Source organism: Microtus ochrogaster, chromosome 18 (genome assembly GCF_000317375.1).
Source record: "Microtus ochrogaster isolate Prairie Vole_2 chromosome 18, MicOch1.0, whole genome shotgun sequence".
NCBI classification, from domain to species: domain Eukaryota; kingdom Metazoa; phylum Chordata; class Mammalia; order Rodentia; family Cricetidae; genus Microtus; species Microtus ochrogaster.
Window position 1 is genome coordinate 58,024,276 of NC_022020.1, and position 12,459 is coordinate 58,036,734.

Below are 12,459 nucleotides of genomic sequence, written 5' to 3' on the forward strand. Positions count from 1 at the left end.
AAAAAAAAAAAAAAAAGTAAATTGAGCTGGACTGGTGTCTCTGCCTCAAGATTCCTAGCCCTTGGCCAGGTTTGGCAGTGCACGCCTTTAATACCAGCATTCTGAAAACAGATAAGTGGATCCCTATGTGTTCTAGACCAGTCTGGCCTATATAGTTAGTTCCAGGACAGTCAATTTGATTTGAGTATACGGAAAGGAAGGGAGGGAGGGAGGGAGGGAGGGAAAGAAAGAAGACTTATTTAAAGCATAATTGCATTTATAAAATCTCTTTCCAAGAGTACCTAAATTTGTATTTAAATTAGGCCAGAAGTTTCTTTTGTTAAGATAGGGTCTCACTATGTGCTCTCCTAACTGCCCTGGAACTTGTTATGTAGTCGAAGCTTGCCTCAAACTCAACAAATCCACCTACTTCTTCTAAAATGTTAGGATTAAAGGCATGCAGCACTATATCTGGCCTTGGGCCAAGAATCTTGAAGCTGAGGGTGATCATAAATTCTATCTGCCAGCAAAGCATGTGGCACACATCTGTCTAAGCACTCCAGAGACTTGAGTTTGAGGCTAGGCTTGGCTGTGTACTAGAATGTTCCATCAGAAACAAAACTTACGCTTACTACACTGATTACAAATGCATTGAATCTAGTTGTGAGTTGGTTTATATGACCATAGTTCATATAAACTATGTATATGTATATGTAGCAGAACTACAATGTCTATTTGATCTGGAAAGTTCCATCTGCAAATGGGATCTTGAACCTTGCTCCTCTCAGTGATTCCTTCCACTTCACACCAATTCTTCTGTTAGCAAGTATATCTTACATTTTTTGGAACTAGACGGTGGTCTTCAAAATAATCAAATCTGGAGGCCTTATGTTTTAATGATGGTAACCCATGACAAAAAATATTTTACATTGCAGCCCATTGTACACGTGTTCCACAGAAACATTGGGAGCACACAAAAGTCATGGTTTTATTGGTTAGTTTTAAATGCTACCTGCAACACAACAAAATTGATTAATGCAACTCACAGTTTGAAAACTGAGTTTCCTCTTCCTTTCAACTCCAATCCCAACAACAGAGAGCTGCCTTTCTTTGGTAGAGGTCTCTTAACCTTGAGAAGTGTGAGATAGAATGTAGAATGTTTTGCTCTAACAAGGAGGGAGGAGACAAGTTGTGGCTGAAGTTGGAGGGTTTTAGCCTGAAACTGCCCTAGCAACAATGATAGAAAGGGGGAAAGGGTTCTTGTGCTAACAAAGTAAACTAAAGACTTTATTGCAGGGAATTTACTTCAAATTAAGTTGAAGTTACAGCTCTGAAATTTGTTAGTACTCTAATTGTTGACCCATAAACTTTTGGTCCAAGTTTCCACCCTGTAAACTACCTTCAATAAAACTTTGATTCGTGCTAGTTTTATCTATAGCTATAAGAAAACAAGTAGTAGTCAGTACATTTAAGAGTGGCAAAACTAAGTTTGACTTTGAGATTATGGTATCATTTATCCTGCTGATGTAACTTAAAATAATCACAGCAATGCAATGCTTGCTAAAAGTAGTAAAATATTATTCATGTATTCTAATCATATTTATTTGATTTGAGTATACAGTGAAGTCTCTCTTACCCTGTCCCTCCAAGTCAACCAGTTTTATGAATACGTTATATTCTATTCTACAGCTGTCTTAGCCTCATGCTTATACAAGCAATAAGTAACAAAATACTGAGAGCATCTTGCACTTACACCAGTATTACTGCAGGATTGTCTTTGCCAATGGGCATATAGGGGCACGAGATCATTTGATATACAAACTGCCCTCTGCAAATTGTCCACCGTGACCAACTAAATATGGTCTCCTCATCCCACGTGTACTGTCAGTATTAAATGTTGCCATTGACAGCTGTAAGTGGGAAAATTTGCTTAGTTACTGCAGAAATAAGAATTTCCATCTAGCCAGGCAGTGGTGCCATACATCTTTAATCCCAGCACTTGGGTCAGCAGAGGCAGGCAGATGAATCTCTGTGAGTTCAGGGCCATCCTGGTCTGCATAGCAGAGTTCCTCCATAATTTCTTTAAAGTATCTCAATTTTTTTTTAAATATTTATTTGTTATGTATGCAATATTCTGTCTGTATGCCTGAAGGCCAGAAGAGGGCGCCAGACCTCTTTACAGATGGTTGTGAGCCACCATGTGGTTGCTGGGAATTGAACTCAGGACCTTTGGAAGAGCAGGCAATGCTCTTAACCACTGAGCCATCTCTCCAGCCCAAGTATCTCAATTTTCAAACAGAAATTCAAGATTAAATACTCCAGAAAGCTCTCACTTTTCCTCTCTATCTACAAAAAAGTTTTTAATTTGTTTCATCTCCTTAAGTTAATGTCACTTTTTGAAAACTACCTATTCAAGTAGTCCCCGCCTGCACAATATGATTGTAGAAATGATGTTGTTTGTAACTCAGCATCTTTATGCTATAGAAGCCATGTTGTGATGAGTGAGGGTTCCTGCAGTCTTTGTTGAACTGCCACAAATTTAGGGAAAGAGAAGTGTTTGCTTCTGTGTTTATTGATGGTACCTTAAAGAGCTCGATCTTGCTCCCTTTTTTTTTTTTGGTTTGGTTTGGTTTGGTTTGGTTTGGTTTGGTTTGGTTTGGTTTGGTTTTGGTTTTGGTTTTGGTTTTTCGGGACAGGGTTTCTCTGTAGCTTTGGAGCCTGTCCTGGCACTCGCTCTGAGACTAGGCTGGCCTCAAACTCACAGAGATCCACCGCCCAGCCTGCTCCCTTTCTTTGTTTGACCTCCTCTTGGTATACAAAATCCAAGTCCAGGGACTGGAGAGATGGCTCAGAGGTTAAGAGCATTGCCTGCTCTTCCAAAGGTCCTGAGTTCAATTCCCAGCAACCACATAGTGGCTCACAACCATCTGTAATGAGGTCTGGTGCCCTCTTCTGGCCTTCAGGCATATACACAAGACAATATTGTATGCATAACAAATAAATATTTTTAAAAAATCAGAAGAGATTCAGAGCTAAAATATTCCATTTTTCCCACTGACTGACTACACATTAAACACCTGTTTTTTTAGTACCAACCATAGATGAAATAAGTGTTTTTATATATATGTACTTGTAAGCTAGAACTGACAGTTACTTAATTACTGTGTCACTGGGTTTTTTTGCGTTTTTGTTTTGTTGTTGTTGTTGGTTGGAGTGTGCTGTGCAGTGCTAAAGATTGAAGCTAAGGTCTCCTGCGTGCTGGGCAAGCACTGAACCTCTAAGCCAGGCTCCCAGCCCTCAGCAGTAGTTAATTAGAAACGGTCTTAGTTTTCTGGTTGATACTAGAAAAGAACAAAAGGAGACAAACTTATATTCTAAAAATACTTATATTTAATAGAATTTGCCCATGTTTTTCTGCAGGATGAACCAGGATTGCCTGTTACTGGGAACAAGGTTTTATTTTTCAAAGTGTGTATTATTGTCAAGTTGGGAGCCTAGGCCCCAACTATCCCAATCCCCAGGCCTGGTCTGAACTCCAAATCCCAGCAGGCCAGATCCTGACCCCTCCCCAGGGTATTTAAATGAGCTCTCAAAAGGACACGTGGTCTCCCTTTCTTCCTCCTGGTGGTCACATTTGCATGGCTTCCCTGTTCCCTGTGGGGCCACCCGAGAGCGCAGAACTCCATTAAACCTTGATATTTCTTGATTTGGCTTGAGGGAGCTAGCATTAGGAAATATTTCTAACAATTATATATTCGTGTGTTCAGGAGCCTTATTCCTTGAGACAGAATCTCTTTACTAAACCTGGAGCTAGGCTCATAACCAGCAAACTCCAGAGATCCTCCTGTTGCCACCCTCCATTAGCACTGGGGTTATTAGTGCACCTGTGGTGACTTCACATGACACTGGGATTTGAACTTAGGTCTTCATGCTTGTGCAGCAAAGGACTCTTACCCACTAAGCCATGTCTGCAGCCTAGAAAAGAGATTTTAGGAGGCTGCCTGCTGATCAAGTTGTAGCCCAGAGTATAAACTCATTTAACTGAATTGTACTCTGAGTATAGAGTATGACCAGCTAGTGTTTTGCCTTTCAAAATTTTCTTAGGCATCTCTGTGGGTAGCATGTCGTTCAAGGGATGTGATCTCAATTCTCAATCCCAAGCATCACCTATCAGGAAGGTTTGACTGTGTAGAGACAAGATTTGCTAATGATCATCCGGTTCATTTTATTATACAGTAAAAACAAATCTAACACATCTTTTACTCCAAAGTAACCATCTCCTATTTGGTTTTAATATTATTAGTATTATTAAATAATTGATTGTAGATGTAGTCCTACCATTAGTACTTAGAAAAGTTGTCATGTTTTACAGTAATATGTTTTACTTGTGAGTTCTTGATAGATCCCACCAAACTATCTCTTCCTCTTAGACCTACTGTAAATAATGCTTTCAGAGAACTTGAGTCTGGGTTTTCATGGTAATGTATCTGTAGGACCCAGAGTGAAAAGGCAGCCATTTCTTTGTAAGCTCTACCGTTGTTAGAAGGAAGAACAGGACCTTGATTAAGTTGTGCTTAGGATTCAGAAGTTCCATACTAGGTTAAGATGTTTTAAATATGCTGTAATTTATAATTTGCATGGACTCTCCTTTCAGTATGGATGATTAGCAAGCAATATGGGACTAGAAGGTGAAAATCTTGAAAGCCAGGAATTAAAGGGGATTTTGGGGGTCCAAAATAACATTAAGAAAGGCCCAGTGTACTAATGCAGAAAATTAGCAACCTTCCTTTCCACAAATACTACATGGCACCCAGTAGTATATAAGGATATTCAATTTCCCAGTGTTTTGCTAATTTAGAAGGCAGGTCCATAGGAGAAAGGGGGCATCATTGAGGACAAGGTACCTAAACCAAAGTCAGATGGTTAGTAAAAGTTGAACAGTGCAGAGCTAGGACTAAAGAAGCAGAGAGGGATGCTCACCTTACTAAACCTGGATGGAGGTGGGCTGTCCTTGGACTTCCCACAGGTCAGGGAACCCTGATTACTCTTCGAGCTGATGAGGGAGGGGGACTTGATAGGGGAGGGGGAGGGAAATAGGAGGCGGTGGTGGGGAGGAGGCAGAAATCCTTAATAAATAAATAAATTAAAAAAGAAGCAGAGAGGGAAGATTTTAGTCGCAGAAACAAGGAAGCATGAAGGTTGAAATATACTCTAGAGCTTAAAAGAGTAGAGACGGATAGGTGTAAGAGGAATGATGTTAACAAGTCAGGAACCAACTGAAGCATAAGTGCTTTGTGTACCGTATTGTTTGGACTTCAGTGTATCAGGAACTAGTAAAATACTCTGTGCAAAGAAGTGACCATAGAATCCATGCTGTATTGAGAAAGCATCATATTAATTAGAGTATATAGATAGAATTAACTGGTATAAGGTAAAATTGGAAACATATAGGCATGTGGGCTCAATATTGTATATCTAATTATAAAGTCTTAGTGTTACTCAATAATGACTTGTCAAGGACAAGATAGGAAAAGAAAAAAGCCTGCCCAAATTGTGGCTCCTGTCTTCAATAGCACCACCTTCTTTACTTTTTTTGAGGAAATAATTGTATGATGCAATCATGGGAATGAATTTATTCTAGGAATATGTTTATTAATTTCTTTGAAAACTAACTCCAGAGATTTAAGCCATAGTTGTATATTTGACAGTTTTGGAGACTTGTGTAACCTGTATTTTGGCACTGAAATTCTGTGATCACTCAGAAACAATTGATTTAAAGTTAAGAATTAAGAAAAATATGTCTTCCCTGTTTTTATTTTAACTTAGGTACACTTGTAGCTTGGGACCAAAGCTTTCAGTTTGGGTTTGGAGCTGGTGTTCCTCCAGCCATTTTCCATGAGTCTTTAATATTTGTTTCTCTAAAGGGATCAAGAACTTTACAGCAGGCATAAAATCATTTTGCATTACTTTTTCAGTACTGCATCTTTATGGTTGTCTCCCCAGTATATTAAAAAAAAAAAACAGCTTTTTTTCACATGTCACTCCTCCTTATTAAATTTTTTAAATGTTTAGATTAGTTTTTAATTTAAAAACTTAATTTGCTTTAGTACAGCTGTCATAAACTAGACGGCAATAAATAATTGTTAGTTAACAAGCATAGAATTTAACTGGGATCTGAAGGGAGATAGCCACTAGCCATAAATATTGCTTCAATAGAATTTTATAAAGATGTTGTGTTAAAACAATAAAATAATCAAGTGAAAGTCACAGAGTATTTGAAAATTAAAATTCTTGAAGTAATGAAAATGCCATAGATTTGTACATCACACATAGCTTAGCTCTGGCTTTGCCACTGATGTGTGAACATAAACAAGTTATATAATTTTTCTGAGCTTCGGTTTTGTTTCCTTAGTAAAGAAAAATGAGGTAATAGTCCAGAACTAAAGAGTTCTAAGAGGGTTAAATAAGACACTGAGTTCAGTTAGTGCCAGACAATGTTAACCATCTCAATTACATTTGATATTTTTCTTGCCGCTGACATCTTTGCAAACTAGAAAATCATTAGTATTATAAAACTCAGTCTTACTGATGGTATAGTTAGCTTTGTAATAAAGAAACTCTTAAGAACTGTACACTAATGGGCATTTAGTTTGAAAAGAACGTTTCGTGGTTTGCCTTTACACTTACTTTTAAAGTAGATCCTGATTCTGAAATATTTTCTTTTAACAGGTTGTAAAATTAAAGCACTGAGAGCCAAGACAAACACGTATATCAAGACGCCTGTTCGTGGTGAAGAGCCCATTTTTGTTGTCACTGGACGGAAAGAAGATGTTGCCATGGCCAAAAGAGAAATCCTCTCGGCTGCAGAGCACTTCTCTATGATTCGTGCATCTCGAAACAAAAATGGCCCTGCACTGGGAGGGTTATCCTGTAGTCCTAATCTGCCTGGTCAAACTACGGTCCAAGTCAGGGTCCCCTATCGTGTGGTAGGGCTAGTAGTTGGACCAAAAGGAGCAACAATTAAGAGAATTCAGCAGCAGACCCACACATACATAGTAACTCCAAGCAGAGATAAGGAGCCAGTCTTTGAAGTGACAGGGATGCCCGAAAATGTTGATCGAGCACGGGAAGAAATAGAAATGCATATCGCCATGCGTACAGGAAACTACATAGAGCTCAATGAAGAAAATGATTTCCATTATAACGGTACCGACGTGAGCTTTGAAGGTGGCACTCTTGGCTCTGCATGGCTCTCTTCCAATCCAGTTCCTCCTAGCCGTGCAAGAATGATGTCCAACTATCGAAATGATAGTTCTAGTTCTCTAGGAAGTGGTTCCACTGATTCCTATTTTGGAAGCAATAGGCTGGCTGACTTTAGTCCAACGAGCCCATTTAGCACAGGAAACTTTTGGTTTGGAGATACACTACCGTCTGTAGGCTCAGAAGATCTTACAGTAGACTCTCCTGCCTTTGACTCTTTACCAACATCTGCTCAAACTATCTGGACTCCATTTGAACCAGTTAACCCACTCTCTGGCTTTGGGAGTGATCCTTCTGGTAACATGAAGACTCAGCGAAGAGGAAGTCAGCCATCAACTCCTCGTCTGTCTCCTACATTTCCTGAGAGCATAGAACACCCACTTGCTCGGAGGGTTAGGAGCGACCCACCTAGTACAGGCAACCATGTTGGCCTTCCAATATACATCCCTGCTTTTTCTAATGGTACCAATAGTTACTCCTCTTCCAATGGTGGTTCCACCTCTAGCTCACCTCCAGAATCAAGAAGAAAGCATGACTGTGTGATTTGCTTTGAGAATGAAGTTATTGCTGCCCTAGTTCCATGTGGCCACAACCTCTTCTGTATGGAATGTGCCAACAAGATCTGTGAAAAGAGAACGCCATCATGTCCAGTTTGCCAGACAGCTGTTACTCAGGCAATCCAAATTCACTCTTAACTATATATATATATACATAAATACTATATCTCTATATGGACTCATAAAGGCATGGGTATCATGGTACCCCCAGAAAACTTCCTAATGAATTCTTATGACTGTTATCAGGCTTTATTGGGATTAGGCTAAAGTTGTTAGTACACTTATAAAAGGCTGCTATGGTAACACTAAACCTGAGTGGTCTCTTGTCTATTAGTTTGGTTTGAATTATTAATGCTATCTTGTAGACTCAGAGACATAGCTTGTATAAGAGTTTTTAAAGCTGAAGTTCTACTTGGCTGTGTAACCTAGGAGCAAAATGTATCCACCTGAGACTATAGCAGTGGGTCCCAAAGCCTAGCCACATTAAGAGTTTATGGAGGGTGCCTGGCATTACAGATGACTGACACTTCCAGTGCTGCCTTCTTTACACTGCCAGTTTTGACAAAACAGGTTTGTTTTTTATTTTACAACAACTTCTGCCTAATTCTGCAGGATTGCAAGTAACTTTTTAAAGCATTGTGATTACTTATAGTAATAATAGGGCTGATGGCAGTTTACTAGATCACTGGTTATAATTTGGGACAAAAACTGCTACATTGACTTTCATCTCGCCCAGAGTGCTCAAGGCTGGTGTGTTCAGTGGATCAGGAATACAATTGTCTTGGATTGTAAATTCCTACCCATTGCCTCCCTTGGTGAATGTGGAAATAGTCACCTGCATTTTCCCATTTCAGGATGGGCTTTGGGATACACCTATATCGGCTGAAAAATTGGAGAATGAGAACATTCCATTCATTAGTCTGATCAAGCTATTAATATTTAGACTGTAGATCAAAATGTGAAACATTTTATGTTTAATCCATATTTGTCTTGCACATTATAAATATATTTTTATTTTTTAGTAATGTAGGGGATGGGGAGGGAGATAATAATGCCCTTGGCATAATTCATGAAAGCAGCTGTGACAACCTCCAATCAGTTTACTTCATTTCAAACCTATTTCCAATCACAAAGAAAGATTTCTTTAAAACACACTTGTACATTTCACCTGTGGATGTTTTAACTTCATCCTCAGTATGTCCCCGATTTTGCTGGCATTGAAAGGACAAAACATTATACTGGTGGGTTTTTCTACTAATTATTTTTTTGAAGCGTTATTTTCCCAACACAAAAGAGCTTTTTTTCTCAGTATAACAAAAATTGAAATCTTCTGTGTATTCAATAGCAAATAGACAAATTTTATTTTTTATTTCCACTTGAAGAGTTACATTTCGTATAAAGTTTACAAATAACGGTTTTTATTTTGATTTTTCAGTATAAAAAAGTTGCCTTGATGGCATATTATGATGTAATGCTAACTGCTTGTAGGATAGTTAATTGTCAGTATTGAAACCTAATCTCTAGCTGCCGTCTTGTAGATATGGACGAATGTCACCAAGCATGTGTTTTATATTTTGTTGCATCGTACACTGCAACTAATAAGCCAAGGAATCGACATATATTAGGTGCGTGTACTGTTTCTAAAAACCACAAACTAAGAATGATAAATTATCAATATAGTTTAGTATTTGCTAATTTTACTACACTCTTTTGTTATGTATATGTAGGGAAGTCATAGGGATTATAAATTCAATTTGAGTAAAGTTTAAAACCATATATTTTATGATAAAGGGCCTTTAACTTAAGATGGCCAAAGCACTGATATTATATATTTGCTGTAAAGAGAATTATAAGAGTTTTATTTTTCTGATATTAAAAGTTACTTAATAAAGACTTGTTTCCATTAACTTGAATGTATTCTCCTTGGTGTTTTTTTTTATATATATAACTTATCATTTAGTCTTACACTGGGGAAACTACTTAACAATATGATTTTCTTACCAAATTTTCCCGCTCTAATGCTCTTGGTTGTAGTGTCATGAGAAGAGAGAGAGAGAGGAGAGAGAGAGAGAGTGAGTCCATCAGTTAGTGTTTGCAGGCACACATGCTCCTGCTATTAAATATGCCATTTCTAGTCTACATTTACCTCTTCTGTCATTGTCTACCTTACTTTATAAGACGGGGTCTCTTATTCAACCTGGAGCTCTGATTCTGGTAGACTGGCTGGCCATAGAGCTCCAGGGATCCGCCTGTCTGGGCCTGCCACATTCCACCCCCAGAACTGGCATTGTGAATACACACTGCTGCTCATGGCTTTTACATGGGGTCTTCATCCTTGCACAGCCCAGCCCTTCACCAGCTGGTCATCTCCCCAGCCTGAAAGTTCAGGTTTTAAATTTTTTATTAAAACTACCTTCTGAAAGACCATAAATGGTTGACAAAAATATTAAACCATTTCCAATCAGAATCAATTTTTGCCATTTGGGTAAAAAGAATAAAGGAATCTGTAAAGTTGATTTAAAGTAATTAAATTCCACTCTATCTGCAGAGGTTTAACCCCACCATAGCAAGTCTCTTCATTGTAGGGTTTTGACAGAGACCGCTGGAAAACTAGAATGTGTAGATTGATGGGCAAGAACAGACTGTGTATAAGAATAGAGGCTTTCGCCTTTAATCAGCACTCGGGAGGCAGAGGCAGGCGGATCTCTGTGAGTTCGAGACCAGCGTGGTCTACAGAGCTAGTTCCAGGATAGGCTCCAAAGCCACAGAGAAACCCTGTCTCGAAAAAAACAAAAAAAAAAAAAAAAAGGAAAGTAAACTATTAGCGTAGAAACTAAGTTATTCTGAGGGATTTTCCTCCAGAACTACACACTGCTCCATCTGCTACCTGCCCTCCTCCCCCTTAAATTTCTGTGTTTCTCATTCAGAAACCTTAAAAACATCAAGGAGTTAAAAGTAGTGAATCTGTTGTGTTTTCCATGTCAATGTATATCTACAATTTAATGGTTGCAATAATACTATTCCATACCTCAGCCATGTACTGTTGCCACTAAGTAACTGGGAAGTGGAACGTTGAAAGATGTAGGACATTGGAAAGCCTAATGAGATTACATTTAATACATACTAAGAATACATTTCCATTTGAGTATCTCTTAGTAACTTTCTGTTTAAGCTGAGCGTGTGGAATTAACAAAAGTTAAAGGTAATTGAATTGTCCTGCCATTGAGGTTTCTGCTACAGGACTCTGGTGGTACACACTTTAATTTAGCGTCTGGGAGGATCTATGAGTTCCAGGCCAGCCGGGGCTACATAGAGATCTCTGCTACTTATGACTTATTTTCTCTCAGTTTTAAAAGATACCATCGTTCAGTGCCAGAGCACTTCAGCAGGGAAGAAAGCGATCAGAGATTTAAAATACCTAAATTCATTGATCAAAGATGGAGGTCATTAAGGAAAAGAAAATATGAAAAGAAACCACACATCCCTAGGCCCTCATGACTTTAGATCCCCATTCCTATCTCCTGGTAAATGGGTGCTTGTAACCCAGGGACAAAGGAATTACAGAATTAGTTTTCCAGCTGCCTTTGGATACTCTTAAAATTATAAATCTCTTATGTGTCCGAGCACTGTGAATACCTTTTTTACTATAGACTCGAGAAATACCGAGCTAGACTCACTAGAGCAAACTAAAAACTGACTTAGTAACTTAGTTCCTTAAATGGTAGAGCTAAGAGGTAGAGCACTGGGCCTAGGAGGTGTAAGGTTCAAGTCCCAACAATATTGGAACCATCTACAGTCACCATCTTTTTTTTTTTAAATGTTTACTGGTGTTTGTTTTACCTGTGGAAGGGTGTTGAGTGCCCTGGAACTGTAGTTACGAGTAGTTGGGAGTGGCCGTGTGAGTGCTGGGCATTGAACCTGGGTCCTCTACAAGAGCAGTTAGTGCTTTTAACCACTGAGCAATCTCCAGTCCCTCAGTCACATCATCCTAAAGGTTGAATAAATCCTTAAAATGTAAGACAATTTTGATGGAGTTTTGTTAATTATAATATTCTTAGACAAGTTAGCAATTATGTATTCAAAAGTAAAACTTTGAGTTTCTTTATGTTATCCTAACGTAAGATAATAATGTTAGTAAGAGAATAATTAAACTGGAAATTAAATTGTAGAAATTCCCATTTTAAAGCATCAAGGCTCATAACTTTGTAACATTTTGCAAGATGAGAGTCCGTGAAACTTTGACCTGATTCGCCCCCCACAATTTTAAGGAAATTACCAAGACACAAATGAGTTAGTTTCAGGTCTACTTTGAGTCAGATGTGCTATGGGGTATTGCAGATAAACAATTTAAAATAGAAGCGATGTCAAGGATTGAAAGGATTCCTGATAATCTTATAGTTAGCCAATTCTAATAAACATTTGTAAGTTATCTCGATTGAAAGTCTTAAGTTTATTAGGTAATATGGTATAATTGTTTGAAATTATATGACCTCAATATATGCTTTAGCTATATCCTTTCCATCTCTAAGCAACTGTAAATAGCCCATACTTGCTAAGAAACTATATACAAGGTAAAATTTTCTGGAAGGCTCCTTCACAAGAAAAAGTAGATATACTCCTTATTCCTTGTTGACAACATGGTTTGTTGTCAAAAAAAAAAAAA

General features: G+C 38.3%; 1 protein-coding gene across 1 annotated transcript in view; it reads left to right on the forward strand.

The window, feature by feature from the left end:
- Mex3c (mex-3 RNA binding family member C) overlaps positions 1–9,709 on the forward strand; it is a 21,881-nt gene extending 12,172 nt beyond the window's left edge. Inside the window, exon 2 of the mRNA XM_005356249.1 lies at positions 6,709–9,709. Within this exon, the coding sequence (XP_005356306.1) occupies positions 6,709–7,934 (1,226 nt within the window). The 3' untranslated portion in view covers positions 7,935–9,709. The remainder of the gene's footprint in view (positions 1–6,708) is intronic.
- The last annotated feature ends 2,750 nt before the right edge of the window (positions 9,710–12,459 follow it).